This window comes from Crassostrea angulata, chromosome 3 (assembly GCF_025612915.1).
Source record: "Crassostrea angulata isolate pt1a10 chromosome 3, ASM2561291v2, whole genome shotgun sequence".
Taxonomy (NCBI): Eukaryota; Metazoa; Mollusca; class Bivalvia; order Ostreida; family Ostreidae; genus Magallana; species Magallana angulata.
Window position 1 is genome coordinate 11,739,101 of NC_069113.1, and position 24,200 is coordinate 11,763,300.

General features: G+C 34.1%; 4 protein-coding genes and 1 pseudogene across 14 annotated transcripts in view; 3 read left to right on the forward strand and 2 right to left on the reverse strand.

Moving 5' to 3' along the window:
* The first annotated feature begins 1,545 nt into the window (after window positions 1-1,545).
* On the forward strand, window positions 1,546-3,630 carry LOC128178088 (uncharacterized; annotated as a pseudogene).
* Window positions 3,631-6,397: 2,767 nt separating this feature from the next.
* On the forward strand, window positions 6,398-11,187 carry LOC128178008 (mitochondrial uncoupling protein 2-like). Of its 3 annotated transcripts, none has more exons than XM_052844996.1 (6): window positions 6,398-6,515; window positions 8,197-8,405; window positions 9,496-9,694; window positions 9,858-10,067; window positions 10,157-10,439; window positions 10,540-11,187. In XM_052844996.1, exons 2-6 carry the CDS (start codon window positions 8,223-8,225, stop codon window positions 10,712-10,714), a joined length of 1,050 nt encoding a protein of 349 aa, XP_052700956.1. In that variant the 5' UTR covers window positions 6,398-6,515; window positions 8,197-8,222; the 3' UTR covers window positions 10,715-11,187. The 3 variants fall into 3 exon arrangements, with proteins under 3 accessions (XP_052700956.1, XP_052700955.1, XP_052700954.1); XM_052844995.1 differs by lacking the exon at window positions 6,398-6,515 and adding an exon at window positions 7,691-7,993; XM_052844994.1 differs by lacking the exon at window positions 6,398-6,515 and adding an exon at window positions 7,692-8,005.
* A 208-nt stretch (window positions 11,188-11,395) lies between these two features.
* On the reverse strand, window positions 11,396-13,836 carry LOC128178009 (protein PAXX-like). The gene is made up of 2 exons (XM_052844997.1): window positions 13,512-13,836; window positions 11,396-12,315 (listed from the first exon to the last, which is right to left on the reverse strand). The coding sequence occupies exons 1-2, from the start codon at window positions 13,739-13,741 to the stop codon at window positions 11,940-11,942; spliced, it is 606 nt and encodes a 201-aa protein (XP_052700957.1). The 5' UTR covers window positions 13,742-13,836; the 3' UTR covers window positions 11,396-11,939.
* Window positions 13,837-14,001: 165 nt separating this feature from the next.
* On the forward strand, window positions 14,002-16,961 carry LOC128175409 (dynein regulatory complex protein 8-like). Its single transcript, XM_052841024.1, has 6 exons — window positions 14,002-14,073; window positions 14,315-14,399; window positions 15,984-16,056; window positions 16,181-16,260; window positions 16,388-16,497; window positions 16,616-16,961. The coding sequence occupies exons 1-6, from the start codon at window positions 14,046-14,048 to the stop codon at window positions 16,729-16,731; spliced, it is 492 nt and encodes a 163-aa protein (XP_052696984.1). The 5' UTR covers window positions 14,002-14,045; the 3' UTR covers window positions 16,732-16,961.
* Window positions 16,962-18,004: 1,043 nt separating this feature from the next.
* Window positions 18,005-24,200, reverse strand: part of LOC128175408 (ras guanyl-releasing protein 3-like) — a 49,019-nt gene continuing 42,823 nt past the window's right edge. For 8 of the 9 annotated variants that reach the window (XM_052841016.1, XM_052841022.1, XM_052841017.1 and 5 more), the window contains 2 exons: window positions 23,643-23,839; window positions 18,005-21,614 (listed from right to left, as the gene is read on the reverse strand). In XM_052841016.1, coding sequence (XP_052696976.1) covers window positions 21,444-21,614; window positions 23,643-23,839 — 368 coding nt within the window. In that variant the 3' untranslated portion in view covers window positions 18,005-21,443. Of the gene's footprint in view, window positions 21,615-23,447; window positions 23,474-23,642; window positions 23,840-24,200 lie in introns of all 9 variants that reach the window. The other variant, XM_052841023.1, reaches the window with a different exon arrangement.

Sequence of the window (24,200 nt, forward strand, 5' to 3'; positions counted from 1 at the left end):
AATTTTTACCTGCATGATAGGCTTTTTTCCCTATATATTGCCGACAATGCAAAGAAACATTTCTTAAAATAATTTATACACATTTTAATTTCACGACATTTTACCTTATCTTTGGAATTTTTATTCATTTTTTTAAAAGAGGGTGTCGCTTCTCACATTCTCAAAAACAATGTCTTTAAATAGTTTGTTTTTCTTATGTAATTCAGCCGAGGCCTATACTTTAACAATTTGTTTCATGTACTCTAATAACAAAGGCGTCGGAAGCAACTTGAAAGGGGGGGGGGGCTAAACTAATCATAAGAAATCTTGACAAGAATTCCCAAAATCATGAAAATCTAAAATCTTAATCCGGGGGGGGGGGGGGTGTATACCTATAACTCTAATCTTACCTGCCCAATTTTTTCCCCAAATCATGAAATTCCTAATCCGTGGTGGTGGTGGTGGTGGTGGTGGGGGGGGGGGGGGGGGGTGCTAGTATACATGTACCTACTATGACTTCAATTTTCAATATCACTATTAATATTTCATTCTCTTTTAGGTCTTTTAAGGAACAATTTTGTTTGTTGCGAGGGAAAAGTGTGTGTGTGTTGGGGGGGGGGGGGGCTGAACCCTCCCTGTAGCTATGTTCCTAATGGTTAGGTCTAACTTGGCAAAAAAAAAGTGGGGGGGGGGGGGGGTTGAGCCCCCTACCCCCCCCCCCCCTCCCTCGGTTCCGACGCCTATGAAGAAAAATGCGTATATATCTTTATACACGTGTATTCAAACAAAGTCATTAAATGTAATTTTTTTTCAGTTCTAAGAGGATATCTGAAGCCGATCGAATTCTTCACTCGCATCTTTTATACATTCTCTTGATAAAATGTACACCAATCTCATAATATAATTTTCCGAAAAATAATACTTTCTATGAAATGTTGTTATCCAGAGATAATATGATTATAAGTACCACCTACTATAATATAAGTACTACCTAATATTTTTTTTTTATTTATTCCGTTCCTATTCCGGCGATTACGGCATGCCTTTACCCGGAGCTAGCCTTTTTTTTTTATCAGTGACGTCACTGTTTCCATATAAGGTCATTCAAAATTCGACAAACTTGTAGACTTTACATTGTCAATTTGTAAGATGTCAGCCGTGATATTTCAGAAAACGGAAATACAAATGCAGAGATTAGAGATGGAAAGTGTGTATTATAGTAGCAGGTTACATGTAAATAACAAACAGCATTTTACAGCTGCAATTAAGCATCTGTAGGGAAAATTAGATTGAAGGTCTGTGGGATCAACTCTAAAGTGTTTATCCCAGAGTTTTTTCGGATATACGATCAAAATTACACTCATTCATACTCAGTCTCACACATCAACACGATTGCATATTCGGATTTACAAGTTTACATGTCCGGATTTTTTAACACGATTACCCTCCATAGAAATAAAGCAGATATCAAGCGAGAAAGAATTGGACCCAAATTATACACGAGCCACGCAGTGTATATTTTAGAAAAGACCCAAACTGAAGTTTACCTGGATTTCATAAGCGAAAATCCTGATATCAAAATTTGTCAAAGGTCCTTTGAAAATTGCAAGCCCTATTTTGTTAGACAGGCCCGCCCAAAGGACAGACACACATGCTGTTGTAGATATCATGTTGAAATAAAGAGTGCCTTCAAATCATGTATGGACTTTCGGAAAAAGATCATCAAAACAAATGCAAATGACATTGGAATTGACGTCCAAGTATTCGAGTCCATAAGCGATGTGGTGGATGTCACATTGTGTATAAATCCTACTTTGCAATGCAAGAAGCGACAGTGTGCAGAATGTGGTATCCACAAACTATACTTATTACCAGAAGAAACTGGAGACGCGGAGACAGACGAAACAGTCAAGTGGGAAAAATTTGAAAAAGTTGAAATCAAAGTGAAGGGCAATAAAACAACAAAGAAACTCGTTCTGGTTAAAAAGGAATCAAAAGTCAGTGATTTATTTTCACACTTTTTGCAACTATTAAAATCGTTTCCATTCCATCAACACCGAGCTACTTGACAAAACAACCAATTTCAAGAACTTTCATCTAATCTTCAACTCAACCACTGCATCTGTGTTCATGACTTTTCTGAAAATTACCGTTGCACAGAATTAAAACAACTTCAAAGTGCTTACTTTCAAAAAACTGAAGTCTCTGTTCACGTTACGATTATACATCGCCATGCACTACCCGACATTGATGGAGTGGAGAGCACTGAGCAGAACCCAGAAATAATCACTGAACATTTTTTTGTTATTAGTGATGATCAACAGCATGACCAGTATTTCGTCCATGAAGTTCGTAAAACAATATCCGAGTACTTGGCATCTATTTCCTACCCGGTTGACACCATGCACGAGTTCACAGATGGATGTGCAGTCCAATATAAGAGTCGACATTGCTTTGGGGATATCAGCAACTCCAGTCGGGATTTCGGTTTCAAACATTTTACCAGAAATTATTTTGAGACTGCACATGCTAAAGGTATTTACATGTATATTTTCTGCACACTTTCTTCTTAAGGATACAAATACAGTGTCCATCAGATCGAACTAAGTACTTTAAACTTGTAAATGGTAGCTATTCTATTAGCATTTTCTTATGAAAACAGAATTGTTTTATACATTAATTAAGCCACTTGTTGATCACTACTTTCATTTTGACAAGGTAAAGAAGTAAAACGTGCGTTATTTAATTCATTCATGTCGCGTTGAAGTTTATTTTGCATTTACTATATATGAGCATTTTTGTTTCAATTAAAATTTAATATTTTTGTATTATTACATGATTGTGTTTATAATGTAGGACCTCAAGATGCTGCTGGAGGACTGTTAAAAAGACAGGCAGATCTGGCAGTTTTGCGTGGACAAGCCCGGGATCTGTTTCGAATTTGACGCGGACAAAATCTGTTTGCCGGAGACGGCTTTTCCGTTTTCTTGATTTCATCCCAAGAGAAGGCAATTTAAGTTTCAAACCAATTTCAAACATCAGATCTGTCCATCAAGTCATCGTTGATAACTCGTCTCCCCATATCATTATACGCGAACTGTCCTGCTTTTGTGAAAAATGCAGTTTACAAATTTATCACGAATGTGTAAATGTTCAAAGAATTGGGCAAGTTCAACACCATGAAATGGTCAAGGAGACAAACAACACATTCAATGTTGAAGAAGATGACGAAGAGGTGCCCTTGTCCGAAATGGTATCCAAAGGACAGGTAATTGCCGTATATGCGGATGACCCAGACCATGACTATTTCTTGCTAAAAGTTCAGGAAGCAATTCAAACATTAAACAGCGAAAGCACTGACGCTTGGGGCTCAACTCTTCCAGCTGGTATTAAGGTCATCACAGGACTTTATTACGACAATATTGATAACAAGAATCTTCTGTCATACAAACGTATACCCAGGAGAAGAGCCGTAGTGCCAGCCAGTGCAGTAGTTTATATCTGTTCAGAAATAGATGCTCGGGCCAATATTGTTTTGGACGAATGTGTCCATTTAAACATATTGCATGCAATAAACGACATTATTATGTCTTAAAAATGAATTGTACATGATCGAATACATAAATTTCAAAGATTGTAAAACCTAGTAAATAGAATAATATACCAGAATATAATTTTCATGATTGTATAATTATATTATCCAAATACATGTATCTGTGCATTTAGCTGTATTGTCTGGGATAAAAGTGCAATATCGAATGTGGAATGTTTTGAATTCGCTGATCAAATTTATAGTTTATACCATGCAGCTTGAAATTTTCTAAAAGGAAATCACATTCCAATCTGCCAATTTTTTTTTGTTTCATAAACTATGATTGAGTTATTTAAATGAAGATATACACTTTTTAAAGTTATTACTTATATTTCTTAAATATTGCCTGAGTTACAGGCGTGCAAATTGTGATCTTATTTTAAGTACATTTACTACCATATTACTGGCAATGTTTGTGCATTAATTCATAACTTGCTTGCTGTGCAAATCTGGAGATACAGGAGATATGAATACATTTGTATTTATTTTAGTTTCAAAATTCACGGCTATTAAGAAGTTGAGTTTCTTTAAAATGCGACGTTACGTTTGTGCGTCGTTTGACGTTATAAGCGTAACGTTAAGTAACACCAGTATCGTGCGCGACGTCTCTGCAAAAAAAAAATGCACATTAAAAACAAAAACTAGCCCGTTAGACGATCAAAGTCCAACAACTCCGATTTAGTAAATAGACATCAATCAAAATCGGTCAAAGTCCAACTACCATACCAAAAGAAACGACGAAATCTTGATCAACATAGAGATTACACAAAACAGAAAAAAAACAGCGCTAGCGGGATTAATGACCCCCCCCCCCCCCCACACCCAAATGTTTGCGAATCTGATCGACCATATTCCCATATACATGTAAAAATTTGAAGAAAGTAGGGAAACCTTTACAGACATACATAATGAATAATAAAGGGGCATGGTCACGATTTTGGTCAAATTTTAATTTCTTTTTGTATGGGGTTGTAATGCTTAGAAATGCATTTCTAATGGTAAACAAAAATGCGAGTGTCAGTCGTAAAGTTATAAGCACGATATAGGCCTCATGATTCTTTGTCATGTAAACAGGGCTCGCGCTGTTTTTGTTAATATTGGTTCAATATATTGGTAAAAGTTCCTTTTCAAGCTGATTTCTCTCTGTTCTAATTCGTTTTAAGTATATATTCATAAAATGTTCCTAGCGTTTATAACATTCATTTTCGGTATAAAACTGGATTTTTTACCTCAACATTCAAAACGTAAACAAAAACATGACGTATATACATGTAGCTTTGTTTACGTGACAAAAAAGAATCGAGAGTTCTGTGTCTGCTCATAACACGACGACTGACATTCAAATGTTGTTGACTATTTGAAAGTATTGTAAACATCAAAAAAACAGGAAAATAATTTTTAACCAAAATCTTGACCATTCCCCATTAAACTTACATCAGTGTATTGGAGAGGATTAAGGAATTCAATATATTTGGTAAAGGTTCATTCACGTTTTCTAGCCCAATCATCACATAATAATAAACTTACATTAAAACATATTTCTAGTGATACTATTATGTGAATTGTTACGGTCTAATGAAGACTTTTGTTCCCTTGGTGTCAGATAAATCTATATACGATATATAGTGATGATAGAGATTTATAATAGAGAAAAAATTAACATATTGTCTTTGTTTGTACTTACAATGTAGTATCTGAATATAAATTTTTAAAAAATAGTGATTTTTATCACTCAAAATTGGTTACATGTTTAGCAATTTCAAAATAATTTCTACTATCTTTCTTTCAGTTGCATAAAATTAAATTAAAAGAAAAGGACTAAGTATGATATGGGCCTAATATGTCCCCCTTAAATGGACATCATCAATTTACTGTAATTCATCTTTTTTTTGTACATATGTGAAGTTTTTTCGTAAATTTCATTTGGATCCAAATGCCCACAATATTGAAATGTGGGATCTTAAAAAGTTAACCTTTCCCGCCCCGTGTGTGACTTCATGATGACACTTTTAGGATACGAAAAAGTCAGACATGCCGTGTGTTGTTTCATCAGCTGCAAGGAGACAAAATCACTAACTTTGTAAATAAAAAATTCGACAAATGCTGCCTTGTTTAAACATCCTAGCTGCTCTGTAGAAAAGACGAGACAGGGTGTTATTAGATGTTAGATAGTGCAACAGGTTCTCCGTGGGTTTGTTATGTGTAAGTACGAGGTTATTGTTTGATGTAAAACGTGATGCACTGTGCGGATGGAGTCGTCCTAAATGTACATTGTGGTACATTAAATGAAATAACAGCATGAATGAACGGTCAGTCAACAACTTATCTGTCGTTGCGTCCTGGTACTCACGGACAGTGCAGTAGATGACGTCAGATCCCGCATATTCATGTTGTGAAGTTACATGGGTTACGTCATCTCTCTCTCTCTCTCTCTCTCTCTCTCTCTCAAAACAACTGTTTAGAATTTTTTGTTTCCTATCGATTATTTCTGGGTGGAGTGATGTAAGAAGGGTACAAAGTCCACACAGTATGCATCATTAGCGCTCCACAGAAATATCGGGGAAAGAGTGGACCTTGAACCCAACCCTCGCGGGATTGCTTTGATACTTTCTACGGCCTGTCGATCTCGCTCATTGATTTGAAGAGGATTAAATACACAATACATGGGATAGGGACTTCTACATAGTAAAATATATAACCCAAGTATTTACATTCAGATGATATATAGATTCCAAAGTCGATCGATTACTATTTATTATGCCAGCAATAAATATATCCCCCAAAAGATGTTCCAAAAGGTCGCTTCTCAGTCATTATGTTCTGCGGGCTAGTCTGTCCGTAGTGTGACGTCACAATGACATTATCGGTAAGATTCCGTATAAAGCGATGACAAACGAAAACAAGATTATTTACACTGTTTACTTGGATAGAGAGACCATGCAAGGTAATGTAAAATAAAAACCAAACTTACAAGCCTTAGGAACTGTTTATGTTCTTAACATGATTTTCAATGTTTATCATTTTGTATTTTGTTCAATTGAAATATTCATTTTCGATATATCGATTGAAGAAAAAAAAAATCACACACCCCATTAATTTTCATACATGCATCCTTTATAACGTAGAGTGAAGTCAGTTCTGCGAACAATTACTTATATATAATAAACGATGGTAATTACAATTACATGTATATCTATTATTTTGTTCTTTACTTAATTTAGCAAATATATTTTTACGCGAACATTTGTTTTGTTAACTAACCTAGCTGGTAGCTAAATGATATTGAAAAATAACGCAAAAACATGAAGAAAGACGCAAATTACCATTTTTTCTGATGGTTTCATTTTTGTTTAGACGCAAACAATGTTCTTCAGAAGATACGAGAAAAATACTGGACAATTAATCCTTGCTCGGTAGGGGAGTGCATGGGGGTGGGGGTGGGGGGTCATTTACACCTGCACCGTCACTTCATTGACCAAAAACACTACGGAAGCCGTAAAGAATCTTTAAAAATTTCAGTACTAATGGCGTGATGGAGCACTCCATTTAGCTTCAGCGATCTTAATAAAAATATTGGAACATTTTTTTAAATAGAAATTAATAAGAATTTGAGATTGTATCTATAAATAATAGTTCTTTAACAAATACAAATCTAACCATTTTCTTTATTTAAAGATTAATTAACGGCAATATTTAGAGCAAATTGAACAACAGACCGAATCACAAACGAGCAAAATGACTTTCATCCATTTGCTTAAAATTATAAAATCCTATCCTATAATATATATTTTTTATAATGCCTAAGCTCACATTCTTTCGAAATGTACTCTTCGTGGACTATTTCAAGATCGATCGATCGATAAAGTTTTGGCATCTTTGAAAACAATGGAACACACTGACTTGTGACACACGTTTGTTTTCTCTGTCTTTACCTTTTACGTCTAGATGTTCCTCTCTGGTCATTGTACTGTCTTCAAAAACTCTCTTCTTTTTCTTTTTTTTTTTGCAATGCCCTCTAGGTTTATATCATTATGAAATATCAAACACTTTTTTTTTGTACGGGAAAAGATATCGATACCTTATGGAAAATCAAAATTAAGGAATTAGTTGGGATCCCTGTGGTGATGGATCATTATGTGCCTTCATGTGGAAATTACGTTATGTATGGCCCGTCTTGGTCTCCGTAGGCGCAAAGAAACAGCTGATCAGCTGGTATTTTGTGAAAGGATCTAGTTAGTACTGGCGGGGTTAGCAGAGCGCGGACAATGATTGAGTCAGTTTGTTTTTATTTTGCGTGGAAGGTCAATCGTAAGTTCATCCAACGAACCATGATTCGCTCGGTCCATATAGTCGCCTGATTATAGTTTAAGGTTTCTTACTGTTCGTCTGGGATTAATTTCAGAAATGTTTCAACAGAACTTCGTATGTATATAGGTAAATTATCAATAATTTTGTTGTAAGTTAAACTTCTTTATTTTTAGGAGGGGATGGGGTGACTTTTTTGTTTTTGTTGGGTTTTTTTGGTTGATTTAAAAAAATTATTGTTTTTTGTTTTGTTCTCTTTTTTGGTTGATTTTAGTCGTTCTTATCAAGATTCTCTACAGATTAGTTAAATTTGTATTTAGAAACTTGACCATAGAATGGAATTCATATGAATGAGCGGATGACGGAGACATCAACACGACCCCCGGCCCTGCGCCCCGAGCCGGCCCTTGGGGTCAAGGTGGCCAAAACTGACGCCCCCTTCTGGGTCAAGTTGGTCAGCGCCGGGACGGGGGCCTGCTTGGCCGATGTGGTCACGTTTCCTCTCGATACAACCAAAGTCCGACTGCAGGTAGGTTACAATATTCCCATACTAAATTTTTTTAAAGTGTATTTTATTTTTTTACATTTACAGTACATCTATAAACAATATTTAAAAATTAATTGATCTTTTCTTTTTTCTTATATCTGTTGACTAAATAATCGATTTGGTTTCTTTCAAATTTTGCAAACTCTCTCAATCTAAATATATATACTGGTACTGGATGACGAAATCACGATAAGGCGCTCAACACACAATATTATGCTATATATACGCTATGCTTAACCTTGCTTTTCATAAACACTTCGATCATTGACCCCCTCTAGTACATTTGTTACACGACCTTTCAATCTCCACAGATTAAAGGGATTCGAATCAGCATAAAAATCTATAACGTTAAGAGTGCATAGGAACATCGTAAACATTGAAAAGTCGCAAAAAATCAAATATTACCATTTCCATTTTCTCCCTCTAGTATAAAAATTATTTTTCAAATTTTAAAAATAGTTAAAGTTGTCGTTAACGTATTTTAGTTTAATTAAGAATTAAGAATAATTAACATAACACACAGATATTTTAATTTTATGTTCTAGTTTTGAGACACGAAAAGGGGGGTAATCATTATTCGTATATCACTCAATGTTTGCACATGTATTTTATTCACGCAAGTTGGGTAGGGTGGGTAAGGACAATGGTCGACTTTTAAAAGTGATTGTTGGGATAGTGATGTATATCATAGAATATAGATATTAGAATAAATGTGATTGTATCATTCCGTCTTAAAGATAAAACCCAGCGTCAGCTTGTGATCTAGGTCGTGGGATCAAAGTCGACCCCCCCCCCTCCCCGTGTCGCCAAATATAAGGGAGAAGGTCTGCTTTTAATCAGACTGAATAATTTTGTGATTGGAGTTTAATTGCGGAATTTAATTTGTGGAAAATTTAGAACTATAGATGTTCGTGCTCTGACACTGTTTTAATTTCTTATTAAGATATTGTCTCGTTCTTTCTTAGTATAGAAAAAAGGGGTACCCGAAACTGAAATTAAATAGAAAGAATTATAAAGTTATCTTATAGACAATAAAATTTGCCTCATTTCATTTTCTGCATGTCTTTGGTAGGTACAAGGAAATGTTGGCGGGGCTCCCAGCAAGTATTCCGGTATATTCCGGACCATTTTCACTATATTCAGCGAGGAGGGAGTCGGTGGGTTATACAGAGGACTAATACCGGGCTTACAGAGGCAACTTGCATTTTCTACCATAAAACTGGGCTGTTATGATGATGTGAAGGATATGTATTCCAGTCTGATATTTAGTGGTAATTTCATCAGGTCTATCCTCAACTTTTTTTTCCAAAGAAATGAATATTTGAAGGCTATGCTAGTCCACTTTTCTGCAAAAATTATGTTTTCACCTTCTAAAGATGTTTGATATCACGATATGAAAATATCAATAAAATGTTTTTTTCTCTCTTTCGACAGAAGATAATAGGCCCACCAAGACGCCGGTATTTGTCCGGGTTTTGGCGGGAAGTACCACGGGGATATTGGCCGTGGCGGTCGCACACCCGACGGATGTCGTCAAGGTCCGCATGCAGGCTCAGTTCGGCAACAACCTTGGTCGCTATGCTAACTCTACAGATGCTTACAAAAAGATATTCACCAAGGAGGGAATGAAAGGACTTTGGCGAGGTTATTGCAAATCTCTCTCTCTCTCTCTCTCTCTCTCTCTCTTACATTCATGTATAATAAATGTGTTAATATTTTTTCATCCGTTTTAGGTTGTTTACCAAATATGACACGGAATGGAATCGTCAATATAGGGGAGGTGGTGACCTATGACATCATCAAAGATCATCTTATACACAGTAACATAATGTCCAATGGAACTCCCTGTCACCTGGTGTCGGCCTTCGCCGCCGGGTTTTGTGGCACAGTGTTGGCATCGCCTGTCGATGTGGTTAAAACACGTTTTATGAACTCTATGCCTTCCCAATACAAAGGCGTCTTACACTGCACTACGGTTCTATGGCGGGAGTTGGGGTTTGCAGGATTTTATAAAGGGTGAGAATTGTTAAAGAAAAATTCACGATAGATATAATAACTGAATATGTAAATCCTGATAGCAAAGTTATAAGTAATATACCTATTTGTTTACTTTTAGATTTGTACCTGCACTTCTACGGATCGGAACATGGAATGTACTGATGTTCCTGAGTTACGAACAAATGAAAATTATCATGCAACCCGATTCGGTACACAGATTTTCCCCACAAGAGAATGTTGAAAGAGCAGCAAAACACATTCTATTCAAAGAAAAGCATGCATCTGTTAAATAGTGCTATAAATAGCAAAGTTCTTTTATTTTTATAACAATAAGTCTGCTGATTAAAGGTTGTTTATATGTACATGAATAATATATTTTATCTGCTTTTTCACCACTTATTTCACTTTCATACTGAACATGATGTCAGGAGGGGTTACTTTGTTCAATTCACTTATACAGTGTCAGATCCAGGGGGAAATTGAGAGGCCAAATAAATGTTATTTCTTATGTCTTAAATTCTATATTGAGCCAAAAAATGTGTTCCTTTTCATGTAATGAAGCCCGTCCCAGCCCCCCCCCCCCCCATTTTATCTCAGGTAAACTTGAATCTGGCACTGTTAGATCTTTATTCAATACCCTGTGATTTCTGTATTATTTTAGAGTGATATTTTGTGTATGGACCCTATGGGGTGTTTGTATTTCTATGCAATGCATACAGTTTTATCTCTTATAGACAGGGATTATGTTTACTGTATATTTATTGCATTTATTGCACAAAAATGGCTTTTTTAAATATTGTTTAAATTGAAATGTTCTTTTAAAGTATTTTCATTGAACAGTTGAAGATTGACAAATGATTAATTATCTATATTGAGGTTTTTTTGACATTGCTTATAATAAAAACATTCAACAGTTATAACCATAGTACTGTTCTGTTTTTTCTTTTCCTCTTTTCATAACCACAACAATAAAATTATGGCAAATATTTACTACATATATTAAGCATGGTATATTTATCTTAAACCAAGACAATTGTATAAAAAAAATGCATGTGTCATCAAGCCACTGAGAAAGTGATTCTTAAATATGTATCAACCATGCATGTAATAAAGTCTTTCATCCAACAACTCTGATGAAATATTGAAGTAAATGTACATTTATATCTTTCTAAGCTATGAAAATATGTCCTTTCATCAAAATTTCTTATTTTCTGATCTTTTTTTTTCAACAGTTTCCTTAACCAGAATATATCAAAAACAAAGATTTGGTTGAACTGATGAATGCTCTAAAACTAGCTAATTGTGAATATTGAGATAACAAATCAATAAATGTGTGTGTTATTGTAGGATTAGCTGCCAACAACCTGTAAGTCTTGTACTGCTGATGAAAAGCTCTGAAAAGCTATCACCTGCCAGTGAACCAACGAGAAAAACCAGGGAACTAATCCTTCAATGTCTTCTACTTCTAACAATCAAGCTCCACCTGTCTGAAGTTGAAGGACTAAGTAACCAGTGTGATCAGTCAAACTCGATTCCTGTTGCAGCCTTCCTCTTTTTGCTGCCAGGATTGATCACACTCATGCCTACTTTCTTTGGCATGGGTTTTGCACGAGACTCCCGTTTTGAACCAAAATCCATGGCTGAAGCTCCAGCACTAGCACTTGCTGTCTGAGATTTCAAGTTCTCTATTGTTTTGTTAGCTGCTGCAAGTTCACCTTCAAGTTTTGTAGATGATGAGGCCAATCGAAACAATAAATCCTGCAGTTCTGTTCTCTTCTCAACAGCTTTGCACTCATATAAGTCAAAGGTCAATGCACTTGGACCTTTGCCAATCGTTAAAGTTATTCTATTTCCTATTAATGCCACAGAAAGATCTCCATCTGTAAATCCCTTCCTGCAAAATATTATACAAAATTTATTGATGTATAGAGTTTTTAGGTTCTACATGTAACACAAATATCCATTATCTGTAAATTAGAAGATGACTCTTACTGATGTTGATTCTTAGAAACAAATAGTATACCAAGTATGTTTGTTTTTTACTTCAAAGACATTAATATTAAAATGAAGTTTTCAAGAAATGACAATAAATCAATATTAACTATATGTACATTTACAAGGTAAATAAATTGGAAAACCTTATCCGTATGAAGTTTTACACTATACATGTAAGAACTCCTAAATACATGCAAGTCAGATGTTCATGCAGAAATGTAACTCCAAAGGAAATATTGGTTGATTGACCATGGAGCTACAGTTCCATATATACAAACTGTATATTTATTGCGTGCAAAAAGTTGCACACTGTTTTGGACTTCTTCAACAAATATAAAACTATATTCTATGAAATATTTTAATATTAAAAAATTCTTGAGACATTTTACTACTGGTTCACCCATTTACTTTTTACTTGCCTCATAAGTTTTCTTAAATACCCTAACCAACCTCAGACAGTGAAGCTTGTTTAATTCACTTCAGAATCAAGAGCTGCCAACCGTTTCACTTTACTGGGCTGGTGGGAGTGTTTAAAAGATATTCAGAGGGAAGTGACGTAAAGCATTTAAAGTTAAATGTCTCAGGAATTTTTTGGGGATTAAAATTTACTCAGAAAACATTCCTATATTGGTTTAATACGTCCTAAATTGTGTGCAATTTTTAGTGCGCAATAAATATACAGTTTTTATTATTAAAGGAACTGTAGCTACATTGTCCATCAACCCTGAATTCTTCTTCTTTTCCTGTGCTGACCTCGATATCGAGTGTATGTAACAGGTCGAAAACAGCTAAAGGCCTTTTATTTACAAGTTAAATACTAATTAAAAAACCAAAATTCTGCAGGTTTCTAAGGATTGTACGAGGCAGCCATGGTGTTAATTAGCTGCTTCTTGGAGCCCTCGATGGTACTTGCTTCTTTGCCTTGATCTGGCATGCTGTTCCCGTGGAGCTACACTTCTGACTCGGATTAGCTGCAGGACTGTAGCTCCCGGTCTGAAAAACTTCGGATGGACGACCTGGGAGCTACAGTTTCAGACCGGGAGCTACAGTCCTGCAGCTAGACTCGGATGAACTTGCTCTATGGTTTGCATTTACCTAATTTTAAGAAGAAAAGCCTCATTTGATGACGTTTCAGACAACTCTCTTAGCGACTCTAACTCTTTTTCGTCCATATCCAGTCGCCAAACATCAATACCATCCGTGGCGTTTAGGGATAAACTCTTTCCCATTTTGGTAAAGATAAGATACTTTTGACGTCCATTTTCTATCAATCTGTGTAAATTTCCAACTTTTGCTTCTAAAATACTATCCTTAAAAGACGACATTTTTGTAAATACGACTCACGTATGAGAATAAAATCACAATAACTTCGTTTACTGTTTACTTTTCTTTTACTGACATGGAGGCGGCCATTTTAATATTCATAATACGTGTATGTATCAAAACGAAAATGGTTTTATTTTTTCCTAAGCATTTAGACAAACCAAAGTAAATAAGATCGAACAATATAAATAAGTTTGATTATAATATATATAACAGATGAATATGGAAGCATGAAGTTAAAAAAAAATTATATTCGTATTGGTAATTTAGGATCCGTGTTCTTATTTAGTTACCACTGTAAACAACATGGCTGACGAATCGAAAGAAAATGCTGGTAAATGCTATGATTTTTTTTCTGTCTTTCTTTTATTTATCAAACTATATACGTTAAAACAAATATAGGATTTGGCAATATACAATGTACTGAAAGAAAATGTTAGAATCTTATGGATAAATCTTCGCAGATGTGGTATATTTTATGAAATGTTGTTGCTTAATTTATGAGTTTGCAGACCATATACATGTAGCTGCGCTCATTTTAATAGAATGATTCTTCAAGAATATTTTTTTCTCAGATTCCCTTATTGCTGATATTCACAAGAGAATAACCGAGGCATTTGAAATATTTGATAATGAAAACAATAAAACAGTTGATGTCAGGTACGTGCAAATAATTCAATAGTGCAGAGAGTTTAACTAAGAAATAAACAGCAATTAAAAAAGTTCACCTGGATATGAAGTTGGTTGATCACGTGATCAAATCCTGTGAAGCCCAAGGGGCTTCTCGGTAGATTTAATCAAGTACCAACCAACTTCATATCCCAGTAAACTTTTTAACGTTGCTGTTTATTACTTATATTTACGTTTGAAAAAGAAAAATCATCCAGAATGTGTTCAAATTACTGAGATATTAAGTTTACAATAATCCATGGGACAAGTGATAATCACGTGCTATGATCACTGTGATGTCATGAAAAAGTTCATACAGAATTTAATGTTTTTTCGCTATTTTATAGGTTCATATAAGGAAACATATTTACAAATGTAAATATTTAAATTTAGTTTATATATGGTAGTATGACATGTGTTTGAACATTTCTTTCGTTTAACATGATAATTAAAATATGTTCATATAAATTACATGTACCATGTATGTTACATTGTTTATGAAATATGTGTACCTGGATTTCAGTCTGTTTTGTTTTTAAGCCTTCACTGGACATTCCATAAAAGTGCGCAGTTTTTCATATTTCTTCATTTTTTTTCATTTCATTTCATATCTTTCATTTTTTTAATCTTTGCATCTATGTTTCAATTAAGATAGGGTGATAAGAAGAGGGCTAAAAAATTCATAGAATTTAATTGTGCTCAATCTCATTGTACCAGTATTTATATTACCGGTACAATAAAATAAGTTTAAACCAAATCTAACTATGGTGAATCATGAAAAGTGATTATGAATTTATATGGGAGGTATATGTAGCAATAAGCATAACAACAGAAATAAGATATGAAAGGGGAATAATGCATATATTTATGAATCCATGTCAGCAGTAAGTTGGTATGGGACATCTGTCGATATTAATATGTATTAAAGTACATTATAATCAAAATACTTTCACCGATTCATAATTTTCAAATTTTACAATTTTTCACTTTAAAATACATTTTAAAATTTTTGGAAAGGAAAAAATTTTAAAATCCCCATAGGGATTTACAGATTCGTAGTGAAACCTCTAACCCACTGCGCTACACTGCTAAAAGACAATTACAGAAAAGAAAGTATTTATAAAATTAAAATTGATTTTATTGTTTATTTCGATAAATAGTAGGTCACAACATGGAGGTGCCCCATACCACCTGAAGTCTATTTTAACTGTGGAATAATGTCAACATAGGTTGATTATGATGTTTTTAGTGTCTATTTATTTAGTGATTGCAAATTGACCATTCTATGGTAGTAGACCATTTGCATTCACAAATAATATTGTGACCAAGCCTATATATTTATGGTTTTAACATATTAGCCTAATTACTGGTGCGGGTATGTTTAATTTCAAAATAGTAACCACAAAGATAAGTTGATTTGCATTTTTCTAATTTTTTGAATAAACTGTATAGAATGTGTTGCAATACAGTAATTTAAATACACATTAAATTAATTGAAAATTAGAAAATATTGTAAGCACTTTTATAATATTGGATGACTGCAATTAATATACGTCTTTATACTGTGTGTAACAGGGAAGTTGGTACAATTATTCGTTCATTGGGATGTTGCCCCACAGAAGCTGAGCTCACAGATATGTTGGTAGAGGTTGGTAATCAAAAATTATTCTAAATAAGATCAAATTTGAAAATTTTCTTATTTATCACACATGTATATAAATGTTAAGTGTTGAATTCTTACACTTAAAAATCCAACTCTTATTAATTAACAGATAGAAGAGGAGGATGAAGCAGGATACATCAGATTTGAAAAATTTCTAGGATTGATGACAAAAGTTTTGATGGAAAGGAGGTAGGGTCTTGGTTTTCAACACTTAGTATGCAGTTGTGTATTGTCCCCTGGTAAACTGAAGGAAAAAAATTATAATTTTTTATTATCTATGCTGTTCATTTTTAAGTCATTGTTATATCCATTTTAGATATAAGCCATCACCAGAAGATGTTCTGCTGAAAGCCTTTTTAGTTTTAGATCAAGATGGAAAGGGATATCTAACACAGGATGAACTAGCTAAATACATGACAGAAGATGGTAAATACACTGATTTTACTTTATGGAAAAAGATTTACATCTTTTTTAAATGTTAAGTTAGTTGACATTAATACTGGTACTGGTAAACATGACTGAGAGAATGAATGTTGTATTTCAGGTGAACCATTCCAACAAGAGGAACTAGAAGAAATGCTCTCAGCTGCTGTTGATCCAGAGAAAGGGACAATTTTATATAAAGAGTATGTGTCCAGGATGGCAGTCGAGGAAGTGTAATGTGCAAGACAAGCAGCAAAGTGAAAAAAAAGGGGGGGGGGGGGGGGGGGTTAAAAACACATTTTAAAGAACCAGCAGCAGATAGAATCTGTGATACTATTTGATTAATGTTTTATTTCAAATTCTCTATTAGATTTCTTGAGATATCCAAACAGAAAACTGTGATATTTACAAATTAGCTGTAAATAAACTTCAGAGAAGAAATAAATGTACATGCGACATGTAAATTATGTGGTTGTTTTGTTCTTTTCTTTGCAACAAGGTACTGTAGGTGTAAATGAGCAGACAGAACTAACATGTGAATGAATGACCAACCATGTGTCAAATGTGTGTATAATACATGTACATGTATTTAATTGGCCTTACTGTAATTGCCTTATCCGATTAATACCGTTTAAGCCTGTTTAGGATCAATAATTCACCATCTATTGAGTGTTACCACAGATATACTTTTCAGGGTTGTGCAGCCAACAATTATAACTTCATATCATTGCATGTACAAATTATTTTTTGTGTCTACATTTGTATTGTAAATTTTTGGAGACACTTCAGTGGGTTTTAAAACAGTCCCAACATAAAAGGAAGAAGTTTACTTATTTGTACTTTCATGAAGGTGGTACTAGTATATATTTAACCTATCATTGTACATCACTTTTTTATGACTCATTTCTAAGAGACTCAGAGGGAAACAGCCATGGATTGCCGGTTGTTGGGATACTATTTTCTCTGACCCTAGCTGTCTCAAGTATATTAGCTATACTGCCATTTCCAATTGGGTCAAGGATGCAAATTAAAGGCGTTTTGGAGTTTCCCGATCTTCAAAATTTCCTCAAAATGTGGTTCTTGTTTTTGCTTGTAGACTAGTAATAGGGACGAACATTTTCCACACATCAATGCACAATCTTATGTTAACAAATGGTGGTAAACAATATGTGCATTAAACAAAAAGGATATCTTTAAACTAATTATATGATTAAGTACTGTATACAGGGTTATTTTTACCCCATGTAATTTTCGCCCTTCTCCACTTGCAAATAGATTTGCCCCATCTTAAATTTGCCAAGACACAGATGTGTTTAAAGAGAGAGAATTTGAAACTTAAGAATTCGCCTGGTCTTAAATTCACCTAGCTGCTGACAACAAGAGCGAAATGGGAAAAAAATAAAAAGGGGGCAAATATTTCCCTGTTTACAATATACATGTACCATAACCTTCATTACTGCAGCATTCAAGGTGCACAATCTGGCAAGTCTCAAGAAAAAAAACAATCAGAAACAAGGATATTTAATGTTTAATTGATCTTTTCTCACAACAAACAGAATCCATGTCATGTTTAATGTTTAACATGGTTTTGATCACCAGTGAAAAATGAATAAATATATCAATTGAAAGAAATATAATGAAATGGTGGTGTTTTATGACAGTTAACACCCATGAGGCTTCACATACACTGTGAAAAATAGTACAAAAATAATAGTATCCTGGAGTAAATGTGAATGAAATTGAAGGCCAGAGGCCGTACATTTAACACTCGCTTGTCTTTCTCTCTGTATACTAACATTCTTAACAATAGACGCTGGAGGAATGGATCTATATACTTGCATCTTTTCTGACCAAGAGGAGTAGAGTGGATCTGAATAACCATTGGCTAGTGAATGTGACTCTCTTGAATTTGAACACACACATACATGTATATGCACTCTGTTGGAAATCAACCATGTAGTGGATAGACAGAAAGCAAAGCCTGTCCACTTCCTTCTTCTCTTAAGAAAATTTAATTTTCCAAATTAAAAAAAATCGATTTTTTAAATGTTTTATCTTTATCAATTAAGCCCAAAATTTCTCTCCATTCTTTTTATGGGTTGATGAAATTAAACACCACATTTACACATGTAATATTAATCTCAAAATTCCAAATATGTTTCTGGCAAAATATTGTATGTTTGTTAATTTTCATTCTACATATATTAGCTCAATTCAACTTATAAAAGTATACGCATATTTTTCTTAATATAAAATATTACTGTGTACTGAAGTTTAATAAATCACATGTACATAATCCCTCATTTAAGAAAAACCTACATATTGGTTGATTTCCTCAATGCCATATTGGTATATTTATAAGATGTACATAATACTTAGAATAGTTCTAATATAACTCTGTTGTTGCATATTCTCTCAATCCACAGTGCCATTTATGTGACAAGATGATATGTACATATATTTTGTTGTCCTTTCACACACAGTAAACACCTCAAGTATACCACCGCAATAGGTTTAGTTTTGGCTCCATTTTCATTACATATTTTTATTTTAAGAAGACGGTGCTGTAAACGTATTACATTTGACTGTGTATCTTGGCGGAATGTGGCTTTCACTAAATCAAGACCATCGCAAAATGTCAAACATATATATTGATAAATTGGTATTTTCAGGAATTCACTTAATCATATCCACGCTAACCTGTTGAAAATTTTGCACCAAATATAGTACACGCCAAGTATAATACGCTTACAGCGAGTTCATGGTTCATGGTCCACAGTTCTTGACCAACATGGCTTGGAATAAATTAACATTGCAAAATGCTATTTGTTAAATATCAGTCCTATGGTTTCTTTATGTGGTTTGGAGAATAAATTACGAGTGTTTGTATCTTTAGTAACAAGTAATAAATAGTGGGCAGATTTCTTCATAATCTCTGAAATCTTGAACAGCAGATATTGATAATATAATGGGTTTTGTTCTGCGCGTGCGCATTTGATTTTGTGGAATTTTTTTTCCCTCAAAAGTACGTAAGTGGTACTTAGGTACCGGTACATGTAATTATACATATACAGGTACATGTATTTGTTTGAACAAAAAATTGAATACTGCAATAGTCTTCCAAATACAGTTTAAACTACAGAGACAGAGATTTAAATACAGTTAAAATATGTAAATTATCAAAGTAAGAAAAAATTCCCAAAAAACAACAGTAACAAAGAAAAGAGAAAAATCAGCAACAAGTAACAAAATCGTAAAATGAGAACAAAATATCAGAGAGGCAGAAAAAAAAGAGACTTCAGTGTAACAGATTTTTGATTGTAATTTCTGTAGTTGACACCGGTAATCTACTATGGTTGCTCGTCAGGTGACAACATTCAGTTCTAAACATTTAGTTTGGTAACCCAGATTGTATACCTGGTAAATGGTAAACAAAAATTAAGGGTTATTCAACCCAAGCACTTAAAATAAATAATAAAAAAAGTCACTTGATATACATTGGAATATTGTCTGATGCTTGATTTAGATATACTAGGTATACACTTGTATCTTAGGCATCAGAGAAATATAAACTAACAGGATTGGCATTCACTTTTACTTTCAATTTAGACATCAAACAGATTTGATAGCCTATCTTTGTCCTTAGTTATTGTAAAGTCTATCCTTGTACATAGTTATTGTGAATTAGAATAAGCTTTGAATTGAATCTATCAGTATATAAGACATTGGTAAGTAATTTAAATAAATGCAAGCACTAAACACCAAAATTGGCAAAATCTGGAAAAATGAACCTTTAACGACCTGGGTAAACTTTAAAACCTTATATATTACTGTTACACCCTCACATAAGGAAGAACAGTTGATCTGGAATAAATTTAGGATTATAAATGTTTTGTTCTGATAAATCAGAAACTGACCAACAGGATATCAATCATGGACCTGCATGGCCAATCTAGTTAGTCTATACCAGTATGTGCCATGTGCTATGCAGAACACTATTCATAAGTTAATAAAGTTAAATAAACATACAAAAAAAAATTGATTGTTCATAAGATTTTGTACATAAAGGCCTTCAAACATATCATTAACAGAAAAAAAAAGTAAAATATATTAATTGATCCCAGGGTTGTCACACTCTGGTAAATAACACAAAGTAAGGAGGCGATACAGATCCAGAGGGTTAAGATACATATACGGATTAAAAATGCAGTCTGTTTTCCTTTCTGTTTATCAGATCTCCAGTTTTGAGTGGGTTCTATCCACACTTGGGAACTAAATGTGGTGGTAGAGATATTGTATTTATGGCACAACACTGGTAGCTTAGGAGGTAAATAACACTTAATTTATCGCCTGAGGATTATGGGTATAAAGATGTATAACTGAGAACCAGTCCAAGCAAGTCTTTTCCTCTATCCTCCACTATATGCTGCAGTTTTGTCAGATCTGATACCATTAGGAGAATGTGAACAAAATATCAAGAATTTTAGAATCACAGGACATGAAATCTGCCTAACACTCACAATGCATCTGAAAGACATCATGGTTTGACTTAGAACACACTTTGAAACAATGGAGAACTTTTTCTCCCAGTTTTTGCAGCTATCAAATGTCCAGATCTGTTACATCCAGTCAAAGCTCTCCTTGCCAATAAAATCTTTTGCTTTGTCTGGAATGTTGAATAAGCCAAGGAATAGAGTTCTGACCAGAATAAACATCAATGTACGGTCATATTTGTGAGCACACCTCTTCGTCACGTAACAAAAAATTACAATTATAAGCTTCACTATAACATAAAATCAGGATCGTCCATGCGGCTGCTTGGCCACACACTCTCTGGTAAATAGATGTAGTGTACAGGCTTTGGAATGTCTATAATCACTAATGATTCACTGTGTGAACACAGGGGGTGGATCAGGGATTTGGGTGGGTGTAGGCTAGGACCGGCCTGGCTACACCTCTGTGTCTCTCTGTATGTGGAGAGCATCCATCTGCTCCAGGATAAAAGCTATGGTGTTTTTACGAATCAGGCCCAGGTGAGACCTCAGAAGTGTGTTTTGTTCATTGCTAGCTTCTAGCTGCTCCTTTAGCTTAGCATTCTCAGCCATCAACTTGTCTCTGGTCTAATGAAAAAATATAAAAGAACTCATTTTACTAAAAGTGTATATCCTGAATGTCATATCAATATCTGAAGCAGAATCAAGCTTCATAGGGTTCAAATCATGGTGTGTGTATTTATGTTTCAAATCTTGTATGCAGTTGATGGGACAAAAACAAAGAAATGCCTACATACTAGTACATGTACAACGTACTTGGTAGTAGGTATTATGTATCAGTTGTTACTTCAGTCATAGTTGAGCATCACTGTTATAATTTTAGGGTAACAATTTCATAATTTGTTATGTAATTGCTACATTCTTTTCAAGTACTTTAGTGGCAACAGCACACCAATATTATATTTAGTTTTTCTCCCCTTGGCTTACAAAATTGTCATTAGCCTTAATTATGTCATATTGTTTACATATGCACAAGTTTCTCAGTCAGGACTGTAAACCAAATATTGGTATTTTTTAATTCATGAATGGCAGGTTAATAATTTGGGTGTTTTCCATTAAACCAGCATTGTCGGATTTATCATTGTTGACTTATAACCACTGATCTGCGTGATGTGCATTGCCGGCTGGTGATTGCGGCAACACATTTAACCATTGCCATTTAGGAAACAATATGGCATCAAGGTTTTCATATCTACAACATGGGAATTTCTATAACTCTGATTGTCTCTACCACAATGAATTATGTTTAAACTGCAAGCCACAATATTGAGCAAAAATTTTACAATTAGTATTAATTTAACAAAGCTGCAATTCATCCTTACTGAGGTATTGCCAACCGTTTTATTAAAGTTAACATTTTCCTATGACATCACCAGCATTGCAACGTTAATGGAAAGCACCCTTAATTTTCAAAAGCAAACATTTTATTAATTTCCATTCATGTATAAATAAACCAATGTTTCATGACAATAATAGTATAATACATTTTTTTAAGAGAGGCTACTCACAAATTTTGAAGACATTTTTGCATGTAAAGTATAATTTATGGGTTTACAGTACCGGTAGTTTTCATTTTCATTTATCCTAAATTTACATTTTTAAGCAAATTCAAACTGATGCATCAATAGACAGAATAAAAAATCACCAAGAAACATTCTGACAGGCATGGGTAAAACAAAATTACCAGTATTTTGAAAGGAAAAATACTAATGAAAATTTAAAACTAAGATATCCATAAAGCTACAGGTTAATACCTATCACAACAAAACAAGACTACTACATGTAAACTGTTAAACTCAACATAAATCAGGACACATCCAGGATTTCCTACAGCTCTAATACATGTACACATGTGCATAAGTGTTTATAATTTTATAAAATTACAACATCATACAACTGAATAGTTGAATAAAAGTTTAAAAAATTCAAATCATAGGTGAAGATTCTTGAGTTTAAAAAATATCTGTATCAAAAATTACTGTAAATTGCAAACAAAAATAGATTTCAAAAATTGTCTATCTATTCCAATATTATTAGTTCATAAGCATTGTTTCTTTATAAAGTCAGAGATTTTTTTATACAAGTTTCATGCAAAGCTTTCTTTTTAAGTTATCAGTCATACATATGTTTGAAAGTAAATGATCTGTAATAGAGTTAGGAGAAGAAAGAGCATTAAATTGTTTAACATTACAAGTGTATAAATCCACAGGATTATTCAAATACATTCATAACTCATGTACTTTGCTTTGATGTTGTGTTTGCTTTTTGTTCACCCATTTCAAAAGTTTTATATTAAAGCTACAATAAAATGATGAAATGAACAACATCAGATGAAGAGATGAGGGAAGTACAAACATACAAGCACAGATATCACAGAGGGGAGTAACCATGGCAACTTACTGTACTTCCTCCTGATTGGTCGAAGACTAAAGACAAACAAGAAACATTGAGGAATGCTTTACTCCACACCCCACATAAATTGAATTAACCATGTTTTTGCTTCCCCTCCAAATTTTAAACATCGATTTAATTTCTTTGATTTGAAATAGATTTTTCCAACCTAGAAATAACCTACAGAGCTAAAAGAACACTGACCTCTTCAGTTTGGGCCAGCCGAGTGAAGACGTCTTCTTGACCCTCGTAATACTCCTCATCACCGTTCATGTTCGACCGCCGGGGGTCCGTGAAATAAAAGTCCTCTGTCTGAGTACCCACACTGACACGGGACCGCTTCTGCCGCTGTGATACCTTCCTCCTCCCCGTGTACGTCCCACCCTCGTGTGATGTTGGACCTGTAAACAGAACAAATAATGGAGAGGTTGAGATTTCAAACGTGTACGGGTACGTGTACGTGAACTAGGGAAACCACCTAAATTCTTCGCGTATTACGTCATCAGTTTTTGTGACGACATGGTTTCTACACGTTCTCTAAACTTGTAGAGTGTCGTCTACACGTAAGTACAAACGTGTAGCTTTTTACAACAAATAAAATCTTATTGATGAGTGAATGTAATCTTGTGATACATTATACAGATTTTTAAACTTCATTTGCATGAAAATTGATAAGGAATTTACTATTTATTTGGAATTAACTAAATAAATTCATGTCACAAAACTGCGTCGATTTACGTACACATTTATATCCTACAAGTT

Coding starts and splice junctions, on each gene's coding strand:
- LOC128175409 (XM_052841024.1), top strand. CDS start 14,046: ATGGCTGACGAATCGAAAGAAAATGCTG. Junction 14,074..14,314: donor CGAATCGAAAGAAAATGCTG/GTAAATGCTATG, acceptor TTTTTTTCTCAG/ATTCCCTTATTGCTGATATT. Junction 14,400..15,983: donor AATAAAACAGTTGATGTCAG/GTACGTGCAAAT, acceptor TGTGTGTAACAG/GGAAGTTGGTACAATTATTC.
- LOC128178008 (XM_052844996.1), top strand. CDS start 8,223: ATGAATGAGCGGATGACGGAGACATCAACACGACCCCCGGCCCTGCGC. Junction 8,406..9,495: donor CAACCAAAGTCCGACTGCAG/GTAGGTTACAAT, acceptor TGTCTTTGGTAG/GTACAAGGAAATGTTGGCGG. Junction 9,695..9,857: donor TTCCAGTCTGATATTTAGTG/GTAATTTCATCA, acceptor CTCTTTCGACAG/AAGATAATAGGCCCACCAAG.
- LOC128178009 (XM_052844997.1), bottom strand. CDS start 13,741: ATGTCGTCTTTTAAGGATAGTATTTTAGAAGCAAAAGTTGGAAATTTA. Junction 12,316..13,511: donor GCTTTTCTTCTTAAAATTAG/GTAAATGCAAAC, acceptor AATATTTTGCAG/GAAGGGATTTACAGATGGAG.